At 49.1% G+C, this 24,319-nt stretch overlaps 1 protein-coding gene and 1 long non-coding RNA gene across 3 annotated transcripts in view; one reads left to right on the top strand and one right to left on the bottom strand.

Annotated features, from left to right (window-relative positions):
* Positions 1-9,703, bottom strand: part of LOC106825115 (neuroendocrine secretory protein 55) — a 54,819-nt gene extending 45,116 nt beyond the window's left edge. The window contains exon 1 of the mRNA XM_070486193.1: positions 8,498-9,703. Within this exon, the coding sequence (XP_070342294.1) occupies positions 8,540-9,292 (753 nt within the window). The 5' untranslated portion in view covers positions 9,293-9,703 and the 3' untranslated portion in view covers positions 8,498-8,539. The remainder of the gene's footprint in view (positions 1-8,497) is intronic.
* LOC106825122 (uncharacterized) overlaps positions 1-24,319 on the top strand; it is a 37,724-nt gene that overhangs the window by 1,414 nt on the left and 11,991 nt on the right. The window contains exons 2-3 of one of the 2 annotated variants that reach the window (XR_006514007.2): positions 601-781; positions 7,148-7,238. This is a non-coding gene — a long non-coding RNA (uncharacterized lncRNA). The remainder of the gene's footprint in view (positions 1-600; positions 782-7,147; positions 7,239-24,319) is intronic. The other variant, XR_011494708.1, reaches the window with a different exon arrangement.

Raw genomic sequence — 24,319 nt, 5'->3', positions numbered from 1 at the left:
AAGATGGCTCTGAAGTTTAGAAGAAAGGTAAAGACCCCAAATTCAAAGTGACAGCCCTCCCTTTTAGGATATGAAGTCACTAGGTCAGATAATACCCTCAAGGGGAGAAATATATTTGGCAATAGAATCTTGACCATTTGGAGCACTGGAGAGGAAAAAGGGAGACATCACAGGAGAGAGCAGGGGGGCTTGGAAGGGACTGGTGGGGTATACCAGAGGGAAGAATTTAAGAATCGGTCAGCCCATCTAATCTAGACCGTGGTTTCTCAGCCTCTGCACTGTTGACATTGGGGGCTGGGTAATGCTTTGTTGTGGTGACTGTCCTGTGCATTGTAGGATGCTTAGCAGCATCCCTAGCGTCTACCCACTAGATGCCAGTAGCATCCCCTTAGTTGTAGCAGCCAAAAATGTCTCTAGACTTTGCCAAATGTCCTCTGGGGGGCAAAATAGCCCCCAGTTTAAACCACTGCTTTAGGCTGAGTAAGGACCCTTAGATTTGAAGAGGAATCACTTTAAAGGTAAATTAGGACCAGAAAGAAAAATTCCAGTATTTAACTCTGACGCTCCCCTCTTTGTCCACTCTTGTTTATTTTTCTGTAGCGATTGTCCACCAGAATCTGAAAACCCTGAATCACTTGGGTGAGTGGGGTTCAGAGCTGAGACTTCACCGTTCATCAGCAATGGGACTCGAGAGACTCCAGAAGTGTGGCCAGATGTTTGAGGAGCTGACTAACTCACTCTAGCTGGTGGCCTGGCCACAGGGACCTGAAGAACCAGTATGGTAAGAGCTGGGGGTGATCAGCTGGTGGGTGGACTGGGGGCCACCCTGATTGGTGGGACCGTCTGGTGAGCCCACTCGGGGCTGCCGATCTTGCCGGCTCACGACAGAAATATAGCCTTGCCCTGGATGGAGATGGCCAGCGATGGGTTGTGGTGAGCAGCCCAGGCCAGGCCTAACCCCACCAGGGCACAGCTTTTAAGGTTTGCCATTATAATTTTATAATAGCAAAATACCTTTGATAATATATTTCCAATTCTGGTTGGATTTCTATCAGGGAAAGAGGTAAATTTTTGATAGGAGTAAGCAGGAACAAGGAAGGAAAGTCAGTTAATGGGTTCACATGGACTAGGAGGAGGAAGGCCAGACAGGCTAGTCAGGGTGCCTGAAGACAGACTGAGCTGCGCGCTGGGCTCTGGACCCCGTTCTCACAGGGACTGGGCAAGAGAGAAGGGCTGCGTGAGATGCTGAGGCCATTAGAGGAGGAAAGGATAGCTGTCAAAATCCAGGTGAAGCTTTCGTGAAAATTGTCTATACTCAGCTGCTTGAAAAGATTTTCTACACTCGCTGAATTAAGAAAGGAATGGGAGATGTTACTCGTGTTTCAGTTAAACTCTGCACTTCTAAGGAAAGTCAGCCTGTTAGACTAAACGGCCCAGATGCCACTGTAGCAAATCAGCTGGCTTTTTGTAAATAAGTAACCCCAAATGGAAAGAAAGTATTTCTTCACTGTTCACTCTCTGAATGGCACCATTGCCACCTGCAGGGATGTAGCTCTCATCCTTGGCAGCCCCATGTGATGCCCTGGGCTTCCCAAACTCAGTGTCACTGCTGGACTGATGCCTCCATGGCAGCACGCGTGCTAAGCAGCAGACACCTGTTAGTATACTTACATCTGGGGTTCTTCCACATTGCCAAAAGCACAAAGCACATCCAAACTTTAAGTAGCTGCCTGTCACCTTTTCTCCTTAATTCATCCCCGTATCCAAGAAAGAGAAAGCAAAGTAGAAGAGGGTCCCTTGAGAGGGAGGGGAGGTGGGCAAGAGGGAAGGGAGCAGAAACCGGGAAAAATGATCTTTGGCAGTGGCATCTCCTCCTAGCCTGCGGTGCTGGGGGCGGGGGAGCAGGGAGCAGTTTACAGAAGAGCCTTCTCTGCATCCCACTCGTGTCATTAGTGGTCTGTGGGTTTCTTTCAAATGAGGAAAAGGAGACTCTTTTCACCAGTTGTGAAGAAAAGGCAAAAGCAGAAAGGAGAGAACATAGGAAAGAGAATTCAGGCAACTATTGCGTTTCTCAGCCTCCCAGTAACAAATGTTTTCTGAGTGCTGACTGAGGAGCAATAAGACTTTGAAGCTGTTCAATTAATTACTGTTCAATTAAGACTTGCTGCGCCCAGGCTTTTACCTTCCAGCATCTCCTCTGCCAGCCTTGGCCGGTGGAGGCAGCAGCAGCCTACTGCTGTCTGCAGAAGGGTCTGCGTGACCAGGCTGTTTCAGACAAATGCCAACTGAAGGGAAAATGCCTCACATGGAGGAGGGTTAGCAGCAGACGCGGAGCTTTTATTAAAGACAGTGGAAACCACACTTATGAAAATAGTTGATCTTTGCAGACTAAAAAGCCCCATGCTGAAGCCCCAGAGGCCAGGGGTCCCCACCATGAATTCAGGCCCCTTCACTCAGCTCACTAGCTGTACTCAGCAGCCCTCTTCTTGGAAGGGCTGCCCAGCTCTACCGCAGCCAGGCACACAACTGTCAGCTGACCACCACATTTTCTACAGTCGCCTGAACTGGGCTATAGACTCCTTCTCCAGCCTAGCTGATGATGCAGCTGAGAATTTCAAGGGGAGAAGTGGCCGGCCATTCCAGAAAAGATGAACAGTACCACGAGAAGGGACTAAGAGAGGGGCAAAAGCCGGGGCTGGGATGGCGAGAGGGAATCCCAGGAGATAAATTTGGCTTTAAGGGAAGCTCTGTTCAAAATTTCGGTAATTCATGGTGGAAATTCCAGGCACCCTGGGGGCTTCTGGGCAATGTGATTTGAACTTAAGGGGAATGGTATATTTCACCTTCTCGCACAACCTCAATTACCCAGAGCGCATTTTCCTAATGAACTCTAATTGAGACAGCAACATAAGCCAGGGCACTCAGAGAGCAGCTCTTGCCTGGGGGGAGGAGAAACATGTCTTCTTCAGTTGGCTGGCAGTCCTTGGCCCTGCGCCCCTCACACTCCTCAAGTTTGAGAGTTGGGGCCTCTCCCTGAACTGAAATCCAAGACTTAGGTTTTGAACTATAAAACAAGATTTCTTACATTTTAAATGTTTCTGTTTGGTTGAAGCAATTGAGGTACATACATGAAAACTCCACTCACTTATGAAATTGAAATTTCTGGGCCAGGTCTGTAAGACTGTCGGGGGACAGTGACATTCAGGATAGCCAATCTGAGATCCCCATTAGTGCCCTCCATCGCCGTCCTTGGCTATTAAGAATGCTCCTCCTAATGCTGAGCTCACGTTGCTCCAGCTGCCACTAGATATCTGAAGGTTGTCATGGAGTCTCCCTAAACCTTTTTCTCCTTGAATTTCTCTCTATTTCTTCCAACTATTCTTTCTACCCCTAATATTTGTGGGCTTTGTGACTCCCACCTCCAAATCCTATCTTCTCCTTCCCCAGTGCTCATATTTCCCTATATCTTCCAGTTTTTCTGTGACCCCCCCAAAACCTTTGTTTCCTTTTGTTGTCCTCAAATCCTCCCCCACGTTACAGCTACCACCTCCCCACTGTCCCACAGCCTCGTCTTCCTCTGGCCTTTCTGATAGCTGTGACCTCACCTGTTAACTTGGAACATGCTCACCCTTAATAAGCCCATAGAATAAAAACAGGTCGTGTCCACACATGAAGCCAGGAAGGCAGCCTCCCCAGTTCTACCCTGGAGTCGGGAGTGGGCGGGGGTGTGGGGTGCCATGGTGCCAGCTCCTCTCAGATGTCCTGCCCCTACTGGCTGAGCGCTGTCAACAGGTGTTGGTGGCCCTGCACTGCGGACTCTTGCCCTGGGGAGAACGAAGTCACTAGGCTGCTTACTCTGGCTTCTCTGCTGTGCGGATGGGCGGGGCACTAGCACCAGCATTGGTACCAGGGGCTTTGGGGGGAGAAAACAAACTGAGATTTAAAAAAGGGAAAACAAACATCAGTCAAATTCCCCTTACAGACAGCCCTGTAATATGTGGCCGAAACAAGGTTAAAATATGAAACACAGTGGGATGTTAAAGCACTTCATTTGACATAAACCAGTTTTTTTTTAACAATTGGTTTGTTTATCCCATGCATTTGCAAAAGAGGCAAAAGTGTTTTGGGGGGAGTGCAAAAAAATATTAGCTGTTCCAAGGTCCTGCAGTACAGAAACAGATACACAGTATATCTATCTGTGGTATTACAATGTCATGGGTAAGGAGCAATTAAGAAAAAATTGTCTGAAAAAGCTCCTGGGAGGGAGTGATAATAAAAAAAATAAGTGGGGAACACTGATTTATCCTAACTCGCTGCAGCCTCTGAGCCACTTTTCTCAGGTCTAGCCTAATCAGGACACTTAGAGGTGTTACCAAATAATATACTCAACACTTGTGGTCAGTTACCCTCGTTGCTGTCAGTCTGCTCTCTCCCGGAGCCGTTCGCATCTCCAGGCTGCAGTGCTCAGTGCAATGCCGGCTCCAGGCTGTCGGCGCCCACTCTGAAAGCTCGTTTTCAGACACGAAGATCGGGGAGAGCAGGTGGTGAGCACAAGCCCACATAAGACAAACTCTAAAGGGCTGCTTGGGGATGGCCCGTTTTTCTCAGGTTAGTAACAGGACACAGTGGAATTCTGTATTCTCTAACTGGCCTCTTAACCATTTTTGCCACCAATTCAAAAACAGATTTGACAAATCAAAATTAGATCAACACAAAACATTTCTTCACAACTGGTGCTTTTTATTTGATCAATCTTTGAAAACGTTTTGGCTTCATTAGTGTTAAAATCATTGATAGAATCAAATTGGGTAACTGGGCTTCTTAAACTAATCAACCTGCATGTATTTGGAGCTGAAAAGGATGCTAGGAACATCTCATTAGCTACTTCATTTTCCATGCGAAGAGACTGAGGCGGAGGGGTGCTGGGTCTGAGCCGAGTCCGATGGGCAGGATCAAGGCTAGATCTTTAGATCTTAGATCCTGATGCCCACCTCTGAGGCATCAGGATTTAGGAAAGAGTCATTAATGTCAAAACCCTGCAGGGTAGGACAACGAATTCCGTCCCTCATTCTGGAACGTGGGAATTAAAGATGTCATTTGAGAATCTTGTCCCCTTTGCTGGGCTCTTTTTAAGAGAAGGGCAGTACTTGAGCTGGCATATGACATCACTCGCCTCTGGAAGCTTGATTTGATTTTGGTGATTTGTCTTTTGCTATAGGTCACCTTTCTGTTAAGAGACTACTTTCCCCAATACCATGGTTTCTGCTCAGTTTCTGCTCAATAGCTTCCCTCTGCGTTAGGAGCAGTGATAATACACAAAAATTAAGTAAAATCCATGCAGATTATTAAAAAAAGACCTCATTCTTACCAACACCAAAGTTTCAGCTTGCTTCCTCATTAAACTTTATCACAGCTGCTAAAAATGAAGGCTAGAGAGCGAAGGGCTGTGAGCAATTCCAGGGAGGAAAAAGCTTTAAAGAAACATTATCTTAAAAGAATTCCAAACTTTGAAATCCCCAATTCTTGAATTCTGATAAACATGTTTTGTAAGGCAAACTTTAGAAGTAAACCTGCACTAGACTATTGACCCCACACACAGTTTGAACTTTGCTGCATGATTTTCCAATTCAAAAATTTCAGTTCTAAGAGCACCTTTGTCCAAGGAAAAGCCAATTTCCATTAAGCAAATGATTAGTGTCATAAAGGGGAAAATCCTCAATATTGGTGCATACCGTCACCTTTAACCAGCTCTGCTCTCCTCGTTTCTCTCTCCATTTGAAATATTACAACAGGCTGATATTCACCTACGTGGTCTGTTCTTTGAGAGAACTTTCTCACCAGACGGAACCCGCCTGAGTTGAAAGGGCGAGTGAGCCTATTCAAATGCTAACCCATTTAGCAGGGTGAGACAAAGGACCAGTTGGGAGACTAGTGAGTTGGGAATGCTTGGAGAACTTGCCAGCAATGACTCTGGAATAGAAAGGCAGCTGAACCCGAGTGCCTCAGGTAGAAAGGTTTTGAAGCGTCTCTGTAGCAAAATGCCCTCTCCTGGTGGGTCCTGGGCACTTTCCCCGGGGGCTGGTGTAGTCCTCACTTGTTTTGTACGGTACCTAATGGCTTTTCCACCCTGGAGCCAGGATGGAAGGAGGGGGCGGGGGAGGGGAACTGAGTGGGGGAGGGGAACTGAGTGGGGGAGGGGTGGGTGGGTAACAGGTTTCCACAATCAGGCGGCTTGTGGAGGAGAGCCTGTGTTCCTAGCTGCCGCCCCCGCCCCCCCACCATGAACCTGGTATATTGCTTACAGTCAAGAAAGCAGCCTCCCGCATGCAGGCTTCCGTGAGAGGTGGGGCCGGGCGCTGAGGACTTTTTAAAACTTGTATATTCATCCTGCAACAAGGCAGCATGCTAATTTCTCATGAAAAACCTAGCTCTGCAGGAAAACCGGTCCCTCACACTAGCGCATCTGTGGAGGTAGCCTCTACACTGAAAAGCCCACCAAAGAAGCCCACCACGACGCTAGCTGCTTCTGCCTATTCGCTAGGGATGTTTTACTTGGTGAACTGAAGCTGCTAAGACAATACCAGAGGCAAAACAGAACACTTAATGCCACAGAAAGGAACAGAGCATCACTGTTTACGTCAAGCAGAAATTCCAACTTTGAGGCGCTCCATGTCACTTAGGCAATTTACACTTTCCAGCTGAAGGCAGGGCATGCCCAGCCCCCCTGCACGCCCTCGGCTGCCTCCAGACTTCCGCGGCGGCTCGCCGCCCCGCGGAGCCCCCTCCTAGCACCCGCCTGTCCCGGACCACGAGGGAACACCACAACGGCTCCAGCAGCCATCCGTCAGCGCCGCAGCCCAAAATAACTAAGTTCTGGGACTCTGCGACGCCTTTCTCAGGGAAGACACCTGGAAGGAAGACCATTTAAAGTGTGTTCCTTCTGGTCGCGTTCTTTTCTTAGGAGTCTAAGAACCCGACCCGTCTTTTCATTTCAAGTCTCAAAATGCTTCACTTTCCCTCCAAATCATTCTCATCAGAATAGCTCACATCGGCGCGGAAAGGAGACGCGCGTGCACCAAGAAAAGATCAATTTTCAAATCGGGTGAGGTTTTGTTAATACATTTCACTTATCAATGTTCTCCCCCAGGACTGGCGAGAAAGGCGCACTCCGCACCGAAGATGCGTTACCTGACTGCGGCCGTTTTTGTGCTCGGACACCAGGACAGTTTCTCCTCCAGGTTACAGATTCCAAACTTAGCTCCACCCAAGCTGAAAATGGCCGGTGCGCGCCGCCTCCCCTCCCCGAGGCTGGAGAAGCCGCCGGCGCCGGCGCCGGCGCCTGCCCCTGCCCCTGCCCCCTCTCGACCGATCGCCCAAGGACTTGCGTCGCGTCCAACACCTTTCCTCCAGCTCAGAGGGTGCCCCGCTCTTTGGGGACACATCTTAGAGTGTGATAGATGCGACCCCCTCCAGCCCATTCCGCTTTACCTTTCCTCTGGCGACCACTTCTTGGGCCTCTTAGCCCCTCTCTTTCACCCCCAGGGCCTTGCGCAAACGGCCCGGGACCTCTCCAGCCAAGCTGCGCCCAGCTTCGTGGCCAGACCAGCTGCCCCAAAGGTTGGCGATGCCCCGACGTGACCATGCTCGCGCCACCAACCCCAGTAGCCTGTAGGGGTATCCCCCACGACTCCTGTACCTCCTCTGCTCGCCCTCCGAGTGCGGGTGACTCGTGGGGAACCGCCGGCCGCCCGGAGAAGTCGGCTCTGGGGCGCGCGGGCAGGTGCGCACACCCTTTGCCGCCGTCTCCGGCCCGGCGAGCGCCCGGAGGCGGGCGGTGGCGGCCAGGACTGGTGCACAGCCGTGGGAGGTACTGATGCCGAGGTCCCGTGGTTCCAGATTGGAAGCTCCGGGACCTGGGCTCCAGGTTCTAAGTGTCTTGAGCGCCGCGCGCACGACTTGCCCCGGAGCCAGCAGTCTCCGGAGTTCTCGCCCAATCCCAGTCTGATTACTTTTTGCACATTGCAACAGTGTCGCTACAGTGCGGCTGCCCTTGTATTGTTAAAGTTGGCGCGCGCACCTCCGAACCACGTTTTGGCGCCGGCCAAGACCAACTGGTTTAACACTAGTCGCTCTAGGAGAGAAAAAAGAGCGTAAAACAAGTACTTACCCGTGCCCTTCGCGTGTGCAGCTGGAAACCTGGGGGGGATCCAGTAGTGCGTCCTGGACACTAGTAGGTTGGAGACCTCAGGCTGTCCCCAGAGGGGCGCAAGAAGCGCCCCACCGTCCAACAAGCCTTTGGCCACTTGGGCGCTCCTGACGCCCCAGGGGAGATTTGGGGAGTCCTTCCCAGCTTGCCCTGGCCCCCCACCTCCCGGGCAGGCTAGTTGAGGCGGCTCTATTCCCGCCTTTCTCCTAACCTGCTTTTCCTTTTCTCTCCCCTCGTGCCGCCGTTCCCACACCGACCCCAGGCTTCCCAGTTTAGCGGTGGGCAACCAACCTGGGTCAAAGAAAACAAGGAGAATCTGGGGCGCGTCCTCCATTAGTGACGCCGGATGGGGATGGGTCCCCTTTTGGAAGGAGACTCCGGGGATGGGTCGCGGCGGGTGGGCTTCTTCGGCTTGCAGCGGCGCTGCTGCTGCTTCTCCTTCTTCTCCTTCTCCTTTGGCTCCTCGGACTCTTCGGGGTCCCTCGGATCCTTGTCCTCGGGCTCGGGCTCCTCCCCCTCTCTGGGGCTCTGGGGCTCCTGAGTGCTGGGCTGCGCACGACTTGGGGAGGCGTCGGGGCTCCGCAGCCTCAGAGCCTGCAGGCGCTGGGTGAGAGAGCCCCTTTCGCCGAAAGTAGGGCGCTTGGGCACCACAGGACCGCGCTCGTCCTCGGGCTCGGTCTCGGGCTCAGTGGCAGGGGCGGTTTCGGGCTCGGTCTCGAAGTCGGTCTCGGACTCGATTTCAGACTCGGTCTCGGTCTCAGATTCGTAGTCGAACTCTTCCTCGTACTCTAGGCACTCGGGGAGGGATAGCTCGAGGTCTGCCTCCTCGTGCTCCTGGTCAGATTCGGGGGGCTCGGGGAACGCCTGGGCGCCGGAGCGGTGGTGGGCGTTAAGGAAGCTCCGGCGCTGCTGGGCAGCCGCGCGCTGCTGGGCGCGGGCGTTGGAGGTGGCAAGGGCGCGGAGGAGCGCGATGGAGCAGGAGAGCCAGAGGAGCGCGGTGGCTGCCCGGCGGCCTATGGGTGGGCACAGATCGTTGTAATTGTGGCGAGCTCGGCGCCACTGCTGAGCCCGGGACCTACGATCCATTCTCCTAGGCGCACACCGAGAAGCCGACCCGCCCTCTGGCTCTGCAGAGAGCGGCTCCGATGCGCATTGACTACTAGAGCCGAAAAAGGTGCACCTGACGAGGTGAGAAGCTGGATCCGGAGGTCCCAGCCCCACCTCGGTGTGAGGGGAAAAAGGGAAGCACCTACCTTCCTGACCACTCAACTTTCTAAAGCTCCGCGCCTCTGCTTGCCTCTGAGAAAAAAAGAAGGGATAGGAAAGGGGGAGAAAAAATCTATCTCCTCCCGGGCTCCCCTCTCTAAGTCTCAGACGCTGCGGTCCAAGACTCGGGAGAGGTGCCTCCGCTGGTCCTCTCGCCTGGGAGAGGGAAGAGGAGACTGAGGCGAGGAGAGACGGGGAGGAGAGGTTCTGCAAAGTTGCGCGCCCGGACTTCTGCCGGGCATGTGCAGTAAGGAGGCGGGGGCGTCTCCCCGCCAGCTGCACGGTGGCGCTGAGTCGGTGGCGCAGACCCTAGTGGGCCGGCAGGTGGCAGGAGGGATCCTTGTTTGAAAGGATTTGGGCAAAGCGGAGAGTGGGGGGGCCTGGCGGGTGCCAAGGAACAAGCGAGCGAGCGAGCTAGCCACAGGTTCCAGAACTTGGCTGCTGGGCATGGCATCTCCATGGGGTCCGCATCCTCCCCAACTTCTCCAGGGTTATCGAGAAAACACGAACAAAGCCCGAAGCAGCTAAAAACCAGACCCCAACGCTCCAGATATTCCATGGGAATAGGGGTCTATACGTGAGTATTAATGATCCGGCCCCGGGCATTTTCCAAGGGCTTAATAGTCTGAATGGTAACCTGCGGCAGTCAATCATGAAACCACCTTTGGCAGAACTGCTATAGTGACTGTAATTAGAGAAGTTTAAAAAATCCACCCCCCCCCCACACGCAGTCTCAATTGGCTAATTACGTCATGGACAAATAAGCATCTTCGCTAAGAAGGACCCCCACAGACGGGGTGGTGGTTTGCAAGTCTGCAAACGCGTTGGTGGGCTGCCATGGGCTCTAGCTGAGAACGTATGCTGGGAGACAGACTCATTAGCCAGAACCACTAGTTAAGGGAAGTCTTTCCTGCGCTGATATTCAGTAGGTGCAGCCAATTCTTAGCCCCTGGGGGTGCTTCAGGGTGGTCAGCTATCAAGGAAACCTCACGGGCTACCCTTTAAAGCTCTTTCATAGATAGGTTTTCAGTAAAGTTAATTCATTCAGCAAATATTTATTGAGCGCCTAGCACATGCTAAGCTCTGTTCTAGGTGCTGAAGGTAGATTAAAAAAAAAAGAAAAGAAAAAAATCTTAAAATCAGGAAAGGATATTCAGGAGTACTCTACTGTTAGTCCGAGCATTAACCCACCCCGCATCCTTCCTTACCCACCAGGATTGTTTAATCCAGCTTGAATTCTATTGGCTCAACCAGAACATTAGGGTTAGGGAGTGGCTAGATGCCCCTAGATCATATTGTTGAACCCCAAAGGCTAAAAGGTGGGAGGAAATTTAGTCCATTTCTTTCTCAGCCCTGGAAAATCAATGAGTTCCATGTCCTCCCGGAGGAGGATCCCTGGAGCCATCCTTGCTCAGGAGGGGACGGTACTTTGGAAGCTCTTGAGTTCCATCTGTAACGTGACTGCTTCTTCTGGGTTGTACATGCCCTCCCTATTAAAATATGGAATGCCCCCTTTGTCATAGTGACAAGTCCAAAGTGGCATAACTCAGAGCAAAACCATCTTCTTAGAATCCATGGAAGTGGCAACAAGTTTGCTTCACTTGGGACACTTTGTCTTGGAGTCAATAAGGGGAAAGTTGAAGAGGCGTGACCTCTACTAATTCTGCTGTCCCTTTGGAGGTGGTCCACCAGGCGTCCCCTGCTGGTGCCTGTCCTGGTGGCTGAAGAGTCACGCGCTGTTAGTGCGGTGGACTTGCCGTCACACCGTCAGCACCAGGTCCACATTAAAGTTGTCAGACCCAGAGTTGACACCTTAGTAAGATTCTAGCAACTGCTTTTGATGTGTTGAGGTTTTTATTTCTGCATCTTGGCTGTGGACATTCTTGAATGTTCCTGACCTGGCTTCTTGGCTGTGTCTATCTTGTATCTTGTGTTCTTCGAGTTAGTTTGTAGCATTAAAATACTGATTAGTCTAATAAAGTGGGGTTGATTTGGCACACCCCATAAAAGGACAAATGTCTGTAGTCTAGTTGTGCCCCACTCTAACACTTTCCAGAGAAACTGAGTTTTATTATCTCAAGTGGCTGGCTGGCTCCAATCATGTGGCTATTATGATGGGACACTGACCACGGCCATTGGGAGCTGAATATCTTAAATCCTGACCTCTCAGCCCTGACCAAGGGGGGACATTTCTAAAGGTTCTGCTCATATTGACCCACCTGCCTGCTTTCTTTCAGTTAGCACAGCCCCACTGACAGTGTATGGAACAGAAAGATGTCATTCAAATGGTTTTCAGGGCCCACTGGGAAAGAGATCAGGAATATGTGGGTGCTGGTGAATGCCCTTCCAAGGAGGTGAATCCCAACTGTCAGCAACAGGGTGGGTTACAATTCTTTAGCATACGTAAGAAAGTAGTTCGTTTTTCAGAAGGAGTGCTTTATGCCTATAATGGAGATGGCAGCCCAGAGCTGATCCGCTAATACAGATACACCGAGATTGCCTGCATTATTAAAAAATGTGCATTACATAATACATATTTTTGGACTAGATTCTGCATCAGTAATGCACTTTCTTTGCAAGATGCATTTTAATCAGCAAACAAACATTTAACAAAACACTGCGTTTTAGAGCCTCAGTCATGTATAGTTACAAATACATTTCGGTGTATATTCTACACAAGGCTCCGGGAGGAGCAGGAGGACCGCACTGAGATGCTGCTCCATCTCCCACTCAGAGCCGAGGTCGAGCAAATGGATCCGTGCAGAAAATGCTCTTTAAAATGCATTACGTGCATGATTTTAAAAAGTGCTTGCTGCAGAGTGAATTTCAAAAAGGAGCAAGTGGGTGATGAACGACCTCCGGTTGTTACCAGGCTAAGGAACACGGGGCTCTGTCTGTCTGCCGGTAAATAAAGTGTGGACATATATCACCTACAGGGCCCTGCTGGAGGGAGGCTCCTAAACCAGTTGGACAGGAAAGCGCAGTTTCCAGTTCATTACAGTATTATACAATAAGGTTTTTATTTGGATGAATTGTGAAGGGTATTGTCTTCAGCCCCTTAAAGCACTGTCCTGTTGAAGAGGCATTAAGAGAGATTTTATGTGGCTCCAGAGGGCAAAATTAGAACCTATGGGTGGTAGTTACAACAGGCAGATTTCAGCTCAGCTCAGCCCAAGGAAGACTATTCTAACAATTGGGGCTCTGAAATGGAGTGGCTGTCAGGAGGTGGTTGGCTCTTTGTCAGCGTAGTGTTAAATCAAAGGACAGATGACCACATATTGGAGATGTTTCCCATGGGATTCACGAGCCTGGTAGAGTTGGAAGTTGACCCACCAAAGTTCTTTTCAGCTCCGATTGCGATTCCGTGAAGGGCATCTGGAGGCCTTGGGAGAGGGGCTGGGGGCTCCAGTAATGGCTGCGCTCTTCCGACTCTGCTTCTATTTTAGAAGCATTTGAAAGTGCAAGTGTCTCAGTGACAGGAAGGAATGTTTGGGTGGCAGTTTCAGGACATGAGCAGACAGGTGTATGTGATGGAACCAGCAGTCTGTAGTGGAGCTTTCATAACCAGGGTAGGGCTCTCAGTCTCTGGGCTTCACAGCTCATTTGTTGAAGCAAAGAAATTAGTCAAGTCTGTCTATTAATTATATCGGTCCTCTTTGCCTCCCCTCCTGGAGCTGTCTCGGAAATTAAAAATGAAATTGACTATTTAGCAATCATGCGTTGAGTCACTTCTGTGACCAAGACACTATTCCAGGCATCATGGGGAGTTGGAGGTAATTGAGAGTGAACAACTCCTGCCATTCAACAACATGCATATCAATGCGAAATGCCCCCAAATATTAAAAAGTGGATTGCCAACAGGTGCCAAATAATAAATCCTACACCAGACAGGTAAACGAGGGAGGCAAGTTGAGTAACTGTGGTTGCAGTCAGATGGAGAGGCATCTAGTGGTTTTCTGGAAGGGAAGGGTTTATACCTGGTCTGACTTGGAGATTTTGTTTTTTTTTTAAAGCCTGTAAGAGGATTACTTTCAATCCACCTGTTCCTGTGTATCTACCGTGTGCAAAGCCCTGTGCTGGTCACTCTGGGGGAGACAGAGATGAATCACATAAATTCTCAAAAGGCTTGCCAGGCTATTGTCGTGGGTCCCACAGACACCAACACATTCTCCAAGATGAGACGTAAGATAAAAGATTGGTTCTTCTCTGCTAGGCGACTGGGTAAATCACTCTTGAACATATTTTTTGGACAGTCATTGGAAAGGACTATTTTGGGAGATGGAGAGCTTTTCAAACTTTCCTTTGGGTAGAAATGAATTCAGGGAGTGTGAAGTGTTTCCCACCCCTGACTGTGGCAATCAGCCAGACAGGCTCGAGCCCACTGAGAATTTGGCATTGCTCCTCCGCCTGCCCCTTAAAGAGGTCTGGGTACACTACAAAAGCTTTTGGCTCGTTTCTCTGGGGTGTTGTTTTGCTGTTATTCAGACTGCAATGATATCGATTGGCTCTCACCAGTAGAAATAGTGACAACCCCAAGCTCCCGATTTTGTGATTTTGGGGGAATGCCATCTAGAGCTAAAAGCAAACAATAGGGGGAAATAATCATCTTTTTGACATGGCTGGATTCTGTCCAGGCCATTGTTGGGATTACAATCCTCTGTTTGTGCGTTCGTTTTTACAGGGAGATAGGATCAGAAACGAACGTATTCCTGTGTACAGCGCTGTCAGGGATTGTATTCTTGGGGGTGCTCTTTCCTTGCCCTTTGCCTTGGGCTCTATCGAGGTTCTCCCACGAGTACATCATCCACCCACCCACCCACCTACCTACCTGTCTACCTACCTCTGTCACGGGAGGAGCAATTTCTAGGCTCCTGATCCAACAGGAAGAGTCTAGAAGCTCCCTTGCTTAGGCAAAGCATAGGCTTGGGCGTTCAGGTCCTTCTCAGGCGTGATGCCTCCCTTTCTCTGCTTGGGCCCTAGCACTCAGCTTTCGTGTGGTCCCTGTTTATACTCTGGACTCTGGTCATGTGCCTGGCTTTGTCTTGTGGAAATTGGGACTGGGTTCTGTCCATTTGCCTAGCCCTAGCTCACATGTTAGCTTGTCTGGTTCTTTCCCCTAGCCAGCTGAGACATCAGTGTCCAGAAGTGCCTGCAGCCCAGGTGATTCTAGTCTCAGACATCCCCCTCTGCCCTGGCACGTCTGCTTCCTCCTTGCAGAGGACTACTCAACAGTCAGGAGCATCCCCCAGCTCGTGGTGTTAAGCTTTTGTCCAGCTCTCCTGGTCATCCCACTGTTTCCTCCAGCCACCGTCACTGACAGAGAGCTTCAAAGTTGTTTTTGTCTCATCTGCTGAGGATCTGACTCACCCCTTCAGACTTGGTGGGGGAGCGAGCGAGCCATGAGCCCAGAGGGGAGAAACTCTTAGTGGTGTCATGGTTCAGGCGCACGCTCATAGAAATCCTTTCAGCTTGAGCTCTTCAAAATATGATTAGACCAATTTTACATGTCTAGTCACTGAGGCTCCGGTAGATTGGGACTATTTCTATATGTGCAAAGTGAAGTGGAGAATTGAGGCAATTATCTTCAGGCAAATGACTCTGGGCTCTGTAATCAGTCCATCCTGATAACGGGAAAGCAGCCTCGTTCACCGTCGCATAGCTTTGAGTTAAACAGGATTCTAAGGTATTTGTTATTTGCTCTCAGCTTTGTTTTTCCAAAAGGCAGTCTGGTAAAGATCCGTCCTGCCCTGCACTGGCGTTAGTGTGTGGCTCCCTTAGGTTGCAGGACCCTGTCAAGCAGTCGGGGGGTGGGGATTGATCTGGATCAGTTTATAATCAGCACTTCCACAGCCGGGTGCATTCCAATGGCCCGACCTCTGCTTCCGGTGGAACCTCAGTCTTTGCTTCCCACCCCTTCTTTCCCTGCATATAAGGATCCTAGGAACATTAGGCCAGGTGATTGACAAAGTCACCTCCAGTGCCGAGACCATGCAGATCCCATAGGTTCTACGGTGAGATACGAACCACACATGATAAAGAAAACGCCAAGAAACTAGGAGAATAGAAGAATAGGTCTCCTCAAAACCAGAAATGAACTCATTATAGGCTGGTGGTGAATTCTGGGCCCCCTTCTCCATCCATTGTGTTGACTAAAAAATCATTGTAAATTGGGCATTTTTCCCTTTGCTGGTCGAGAAATTCCCTCATAAAGCAGCCATGACCTCCCTGCCAGCTCTTCCCTCGCAAGGGAAGAAGGAAGAGCAGGAGAAGGCTTTTGTTTGCCGCAATCAGAGTTCTGATTTGGTTTGAAGCGAGTGAGGACTTGGGTCACAATCGCCCTTGAGAGCAGTGCAAGCAGTCAGGCAGCCAGTGCCCGACGGGGAGCGAGGCCTGCATGCAGCCTGCTGGGCGCCGCGGGCCGGGCAGGGCCTTGACGCAGGAGCCCAGTCAGAAGGCTTTGCCTTGCCCACACACTCACACTCACAATTTAGAGAGCAAGATGAATCTAATTAATTCCAAATTGTGCTTTGGACTATAAGCACCCTAGGAATGAGGTGGTGGGGCTTGAGATGACCTTAGAAAAATATATAGAAATTAGAAAGTTTTTGTTTTGTTTAGGCTGTCAAGTAATCTTCATCTTTGTCACTTTGAAATTTTCTGATGTTGCTTAGTTATTTAAACCCAAAACTTCCTGTCCATAATTGAGATGAAAGGGTTTTGAAAAACATCTGTCTGTCCATAACGTGTGTTATGTATGTTTTTATTGATACCAGGTTAATTCCTGCTCCATTTGTGAAAAAGTGACGTCCTTGCCCAGTGTGTACCATGACTGCTTTACAGCCTTAACGATCGTCGTTGTCCGCTGTTCTAAGACCTGGGGCTAGTGCCTTCTTCCTGCGTATCATCTCAGAATCCTCGAGTAGTTTCCCCCATTTATTTTTCTATAGAATTTAAGAACCATTTTTATCAAGTTCTGTAATGACATTGGTGATATTTTGACTAGAATTGCATTCAATCTATAAATTAAGCTGGGAAATATTGTTGTCCTTTCTGTATTGTCTTAAGCCAGGAGTATGATCTCTGTCTTCATTTATTTGAGTTTCTATTTCTTCCATTAAGGTTGTGTGTTTTCTTTACATTATTCTACTATGTCATATGGAGTTTGAGATGTGAATATGTGGCATCTATTCCCCAAGCATTTGATACTTTTGTTGCTGTTGTGAATGGGCTCTCTCGTTTCATTGCATTTTCAGGGTGTTGATCATGTGTTTATAGGAATGGTATTGATTTTTGTGCATTTTTCTCACGTTCTGCTACTTTTAGAACTGGTTGGTTTATGAGGCAGCCAGCGACCTGCTTGAGCCAACACTCAGGACAGGGCGCGGGAGCATTTGTGGAAGGGATTCCTGCACGAGGGTGAGAGCTGAGTGAGGCAGTGTTGCCAGGTGCCAACCCACAGTGAAATGAGGAAGATAAAGATGCTGTAGTGGGTTTCTGATCAGGCTAAATTTATTCAGTGAGGGGACTCCTTTTGATGTGGAGGCTACAAAATCCTCCTACCTTTAGTATTTCCCTGTCATTTCTTTTTGAATCACAATAGATAGTAATTTGGGTTTTTTGTTTTGTTTTAAGATTTTGGGGGCGGTTTTAGAGTTTTTTCTTTAATTTTGTTTTTTAGTTTTTAAAATGACTTTACTTAGCATATTTTAAAAACCAGTTGGCAATCCCAGGTTGGCATCCCACATTTCTTTTGAAATTTTAGCATTCTGAAATCTCAAAATTAGGAACTTCCAATTCATGTCATCTTAGATGATATCTTTGTGATATTTGTGATATTTGGTAATTCTGGGCTTCTTTTTTTATTTTAAAATATATTTTTGTTTATTCTTTTGTATTCTTCTAGTCAGTCATGTCATTTCATTAGATTGACGTTTTTATTTCTTTACCTTTTTTCAGTTTCTTCACCCTTCCTTTGTGCCTTGCCGTGTTGTCTGAGAGTATGCACGAGAGAAGAATCCTTACTCCTTTACTGAATGAGCGGGATGGAATGGGGACACCCTCGATGTTTCTTTTTTTTAATGTCTTGTCTTTGACAGTGTTCAGATGGGTTTTAAAAGGAAAGAAAATGGTATCTTTTGGGAGCAAGTCATCAGAAGGCTGGGGGTGAGGGGCGAGAGGTTGGATTCGGACCAGATGGGCCTGGATGTATGTTTTGTCTCCCTCTGCTTCATGGGTGACCAGTGGCATTCCCTGTCTGGCCTTCTGTCTCCTCAGTTGCAAAATAAGGACCTTCTAGGGTCCGAAAAAACCTGCCTTCCAGGGTTGTGGAGATGATCAAATGAGGAAAGAAATGGAAAGTGCCTAGCAATGGTCAGTAACAAGCAAATGTTAAACTGGTAGCTCAACTGATGGCAGCTGTCATTGATGGTGATGATGGTAGTGGTGGTGCTGATGGTGGTAGTGGCGATGATAGTGGGTGATGGTGATGGTAATGGTAGTGGTAGTGGTAAAGGCCAAGAGGCAGGAGAGTGATGGTGAGGACTGGGAGGAGCTCAGCTAGGCAGAAAAACCTAATGGAAAGTTGGAGAGGTCAATCAAGTTGGGTTTTGTCCATATGAATTTCCAGTTCTCTCTTAGTGGCCTCTTGATGATGGTCTTAGAAGCCACAGTTGATCAACAGAAATGCACTGAGTGCCCACTATGGGCCATACATTGTGCTAGGCACCAGAAATATGATGGTGAGCTAAATCAGACTCCGTCTCTCCACTCGGTGCCTTCAGTGGGGGATCTGGAAATAATGAATCATCACATTAAGGAGGGTCTTGTTACATCCCGAGCTAAGGGCACTGGAAAAGAAATGGGTTTTTTTTCAGAGTGTACAGCAGAGGAAGCTGCCTTGGATTTGGGCACGTCGGGGAATACCGTCCTGAGAAAATGGTATGTGCACACTTGAGCTGTGAACTGAATGATGAGCATGTGGTGGCAGGGGCGTGGTGCACTTCCAAGGGCAGGAAGAGCGTATTCCCAGGCCCTCTGGTGGAGAGGAGTGAGTGTGTTAGGAGAAGCATCAGGAGGTCAGCAGAACAGGGGGACACAGTGAGATGAGTCTAGAGGGCTGGGCAGGGGCCACCATTAGAGCCTTGTTGGCCCAGCAGGACAAAATGCAGTCTTGTGTCTTAAATATCCTTAGAACAGTGGGAAGCCCTTGTCCTGATGGCTGGGAGCTGCCATAATCAAGTTGTCTGTTTCAAAAATCTCTCTGGCCACAGGGTAGGGGCATGGAATTTGAGGGGAAGCTAGCAATGATGGTAGCTGGGTCTAGGGAGGAGGTTGGTTCTGGAAATATATAAAACTGGTGGTGGTGAGAGTGGCTTTTAGAGTCATTTAGGAGGTCGACTAACAAGGCTTGGTGACAACATGGATATAGGGAATTGGTTGTGTGAAAGATGATGCTCAGGTGGAACTAGATGGAAGTCAGTGCCTTTCACTGAGCTAGAGAAGGGTGGAAAGTGGCCCGGGTGTGGGTTGGCAGACTGAGTTCTGACGTGTTGAGTGGGGAGAGAGGTAACCATGAGTTTTGTCTTCGACTGGTAGAGTTAGAAGTGCCTTTGGACCACGTGTAAAGTGTAGTCAACTAGGCAGGAGGATGTTGTGGATCTAGAGCTCAGTGGAGGGGCTGTAGCAGAATCAGGAAAAAATCTAGTGGCAACGAGAGTTCAAGAGAGGGACACCCCAAACTGAGTTTCCAACCACGGTCGTTGTGGGTAGAAGTCGTCCCAGACGTAGGGCTTGGCAGAGCAAGCCTTAGCCCAGCCGTTGTGCAGGCGAGGAAACAGGCTTGGAGGGGGCTGGGACCTGCTAGTTAGGGGCAAAACCATCTCTCAGACTGCATTTTTCGTAGTCCTAGTTGAGTCCCTTTTTCACTCCACCAAGTGGAGAATCTTCATGTAGAGATGGAACATGAACCAAGGGTTCAGATGTCAACCCCCTTGATATCAGATCTGTCTGTTTGTCAGCATCCAAACAGACAGTTCACAGCTTCACATTCTTTTCTTGATCACTTTAGAACTGACATTCCGTCGGCTCCTTATTAAAGAAAGAGCAAAGCAAGAGCTAGCTAGAAGGGGTTTGGAAGCTAGAAATAGAACCATACCATGTCCTTAATTATCAAGCCTGGCAAAGTCCATATGGCAGCCAGGAAGGGCTTGGGCAAGGTTAAAGCTAAGATAATTTGGTGAGTCTTTTGTTTTCTGCTGGTTATTCAAAAATCCAGCCAACTCCCAAAGTACCAGTTACTACTTAAAGCTGGTCCTCAAAATAGGAGGTTTAGATATAAGAACAAGTCAGTTTTTCTCAGTCCTTTTCCAGATGTCTACTCTGTTATAGTTAAAATTTTAATGTTTAATTATACATGGAATATGTGAATTAGATATAGAAGTTAAAAATACTAATACCTAGAGCCAAGGTAGAAGTCTGCTTTAATGACCGTCCGCCAGCCACGGTCTCCACATTCTCCCTCTCAAATCCCCTCGAAGTTACCAACTTCACATATAGTGACCAGTTTCCACAGAAAATGTCTTTTTTAAAACACAAGTGTCTATGTCGCTTTATGGTCTTTTCACTGGGCAGTGTATCTTGAGACCCTACTGCATTGGTTCACCTAAGGTCTGCTTTGTTCTTTTAAACTGTCTGTCGAGAATCACTTCCATATTGATGTGCATGTCTGCCTTCCCCTTGGTCCCTGTTAGAAACAGCGCCACTGCCCCTGTCCCGGCACATACTTCTGTGGGCACATTTATAAAGGTTTCTCTAGGGTCGATGGCAAGCAGTGGAAGTGCTAGATCACAGCTAGACACACAGCTCTGGCTCAGTTGTCCTTCAATACAAGGCCACCAGTCTGTCCCCACCAGCAGTCCATGCATGTCTTTCCCCCACCCATTCCTCTGGCCAAGAGAGCAGTAGCACTGCTGGTGTGCCCAGACCTGCACGAGCAGGGAGCGAGGGCTCAAGGCTGTTTTCTTATGCCGCTGGGTCTGTGGGGCCATGACCTTAGCGTCATCATTCTTGTCTCTAACTGGTCAAGAAAAAAACTGAACTTTGGTGAAATATATTTCAGAGATCTGCCACAAAGAGAGGTGGAGGGAAAACCTTACTGAAGGATGCTAGAAAAGGGAAGCCAAGCGTATCGGGGTCTGTGTCCGGTTTGTTTGAAGTTCTTCATGGAGTTGACTGAGCTCTTTGAGAAACAGCATCACTCAAACCACTACTGCTGGTGCCCATTCGAGAAGTCGTGCGCTGCTCTGATGAGAGCACCCCTCTCTGCGGGATCATTTTGAACCTGAATGGTAGACCTCCTCTTGTAATCCCGGATCGAGACAGTTTAAATTGGGAATGGCCGCAATTTAAAGAATGCTCTCCAGCCTTTGAAATCGAGGTCCCCGTCTCCCCCTCTGATCCCCACCCTGCTCACTGCAGGCATAGACGAGTTAGTCATGGTGTGTAACTAGGGTTGCCATGTAATTTGTCATCCAACCATGACATTTTTGGGCATGAAAGGCAGCACTAAGTAGAGTGATGCTGGGGTAATGCGTAAACCAGGACTTTCCTGGTGAAGGGAGTTGTATGGGCTGCTTGTCCTTAATACTAATGTTACTATTATCAGTAGTGATAGAATTATAACACTGTAATTAAATATATAAATGAAATAGTGTAATTAACATTAATGTTATTTTTAGCATGTTTAAAAGAAACTATCTTCCCATCTCCAACTAGTTTAAAAATAGCCTTCCCTGTGCTGAGAGGAAGGTCTGCCGTGGAGAGTGCCTGTTAAACTGGGTGAACCATCTCAGTGGAAAGTGAAATGTGCTCCTCTCTGTTTCTTTCTGAAGTCATTGTGGGAACTTAAGGAAAAGAGCAAATTCAGGAGAAAGAGAACAGGAAGTTTCCTTTCTTGGGGATCCTGCCCAGAGAGCTGAGGTCGGTCACCACCAGTTGTCAGGGGCTTTATTCAGCAGCAGTGCTGGGGCCTCTGGGCCTCTCCTTTCCTCTCTCCCCAACGCTGCCAGGGAGCTCAGTGCAGCCCTTTCTGGCGTAGCCACTGGAAGGCCCCGCAGCACAGGGCCTTGACCAGAGAAGGCTCAGCACAGCTTTGGCGTGGCTGGCCTGGGGTGTGGAATAGCCATTTTTAGGCAGGGAAAGTAGTCAAAACTTTCTGAGCTCAAAAGTACCTTAGAAATTAAAAAAAAAGTTTACAGTGTCTTAGAAATAGGGAGATCATTTTTGCTCAGACTTCAGTTATTTCCATACTCCCTTCATGATTTTTGCCATATTCCCATGCTATCACTACACTCAACGGTTTTCTTTAAATCGACTTGCTTTCTTTATGTAAATGAATTTGGTTTTAAAGGAAAATTATACTGCTGTCACTTGGCTTCTGGCCAGGTATTTTTTAATACATGTGAAGATAAATGTGTAGCTTTTAAAACAGACAGCAATGGCCCTTGTCCCGTCAGAATCATCTTGGGCACCACCTTGATCTGGTCCAGCTCTCTTCTCCGCAACACGTGGTGAGGGGCTGAGACTGTTCACCCACCTCAGAGAACACCCTCTGGACCCGTGCGAAGATGTGACACGGGCTGGTCTTCCTCTTTTGTGCGGCATATTCCTGTTTCCCTTGCCAACAGGCATTCACCGTCGAAGGGGGCAGATTAGATTTTGACCCCAGTGTCTAGTAAGGGAACTCTTAGCTGAGGAGTGGGAGGCAGGATTCTGGTTCCAACCAGCTGAAGCCTGTTAAGTTTCAATAGGACTAAATTACTTGGGGCATACTTTCTTTCCATGAGATTTGCCTTCTAATAATAAATGGACAAATGCAGCTGTCTTGACCTGCCTTTACCATGACACTTGCCATCACTTTACGTTTTTGTTTGCGGACGCAGCTGAGAAGAGGCTTGTCGGTGCGGCTCTAACCTGCACCCTCGGCCTCACTCTCCCCTGAGAGGAGTGTGTGCCCAGTGCCCAGTCCCTTGCACTTCCTGTTGGCTCTGCGCGGCCCGGCCTGGCTCCGCTCGGGGACCCTTGAGCAGAGGCGTTTCCTCTCGCTCACTGGGGCTTCTCTGGGATTTGGGTGGGGAAGGAGGGTCTCTTCTCCTGTCATACTCTCTGTTCTTGATTAAATGCCAGAAAAGATCCTGTGCCTAAAAATACGTATTCAGATGCCTTTCATAAAGTTCAGAAGCAAGCAAAACTAAGCCAATATATACAGATAAAACGGAAATGTCCGCGGCAAGCGTATGGTAAACCCACGATTATGCCTTGGGGGGAAGCTGGGCGAGGGCAGGGGAGAAGGCATTCTAGTGGATGAAGTTACTGGCCGTGTGCTTTCTTGGGTTGGCTGAAGGGTTGCAAGGACTCAAGGTAGTATTTTTAAATACTAAATTTAAAAAGTACATGTTCAGACTGTCTCGGGGGTCAGCTGAAACAAATCCAGGGCGTTTGGGGAGGGGGCCCACTGTGCTGCGGCCAAAGGATGCTGTTGGCAGGCCGAGCCGTTACTGTTTCGGGCCAGGGCGCTGCTTACTCTCTTCCTTTTGTACAAATCGACAAGTGCCCAGGAGAGTTCCTAGCACATACTAGGCCTTCAGCAAACGTTTGTTGAATATTTTTTTCACGTGTATGTTTTTAAACTTGTTGTTATGGAAATTTCCAGGCACACCAAGGTGAAGAGGCCCAGGCCTGAGCACAGCTGCAGAGCCATCAGCCCTGCCGTTCTCGTTCCCTCTGTCACCCCCACCTTTTCGTTGGCGTCTTTTAAAGCAAATCCCAGAAATAATATCATTTCACTGCCACTCTTTCTGAGTTGTTTTGGGGTCTGTTAAAGCTGCCTTCTTCGCCCTGAGGAGAGCATGTGGGGGTCACTGACCCTGCATTCTCTTCTCTTCCCCACAGTTGTGTAGTTAAAGACTGCACAGACCTAGGGGACCCTTGCTGGGAGAGGAGACCTTTGTTCCTGGGAGCCCCAGGAGTCCCTAAAGCCACCACCCATCTTTTGGGCCCCCTTTTAAAGGCCCCCAAATTGCTCATTGGAGATTTCCCCAATTCCCAAAGCAAAGCAGACACGTTTCCAGCAACGAGGCAAATCTCAGCTTGCTCTCTCTAAAAGAATGCACATTTGGAACATACAGAGCCCAAATCAGTGTGATGTCAGTTGTCACCGTCTGTGTGGAAAGATTTTGCCATGGCCAGCTGCTGGGCCTCTTTGCACTATATTAATAGCAGGGCCATGGGGCCCAGTGGGGTCGGAAGCCAGGGAGAGGAAAGGGACAGCTGTGGCAGACACCACACCATGCGCCAGGCATGTGCTCCTGGCTCACGAGCACACAGATGGCCCACACCTTGCTCTGCCGCTCAAAGCCCCCCAGGCCCATGCGTGTCTTCTCCTTGTAGGGTCAGGAATGGGCTCAAGCTGACAATATACTTGACAAAGGAGCCAAGTTAAGATTGGCGTGGCTGGAATAAGAGGGTTCGGATGGCCCCATGTTCTGGGTCAACTTACACTTTTACTGGAAGCGCAGACATGTGTGGGCTGAATGAGGCAGTGGTATTTAAACAGCTGGGGGTATTGGGTATTGGGTTCTATATGCCAAGGCTCGGCAGATATTTTTAAATGTCACAGGCCAAATGGAAGCTCAGTTGGCAGCAAGACAGAGGGGCAGGGGGATTTGGAGGCCGCTGCGTCGCCATGCTGGCTATGGTCAGCAGAGCTGGGTAGGATTAGCGCCAGGAAGAAGCCCAGCGTGTGAAGTGCAGGGAAGAGGGAGCAGGGGGTCATCTGAGTAGTAGGCGCAG

Source organism: Equus asinus, chromosome 15 (assembly GCF_041296235.1).
Source record: "Equus asinus isolate D_3611 breed Donkey chromosome 15, EquAss-T2T_v2, whole genome shotgun sequence".
Taxonomy (NCBI): Eukaryota; Metazoa; Chordata; class Mammalia; order Perissodactyla; family Equidae; genus Equus; species Equus asinus.
The sequence above is the reverse complement of the archived record's forward strand: the minus strand, read 5'-3'. Positions and strand labels throughout refer to the sequence as shown.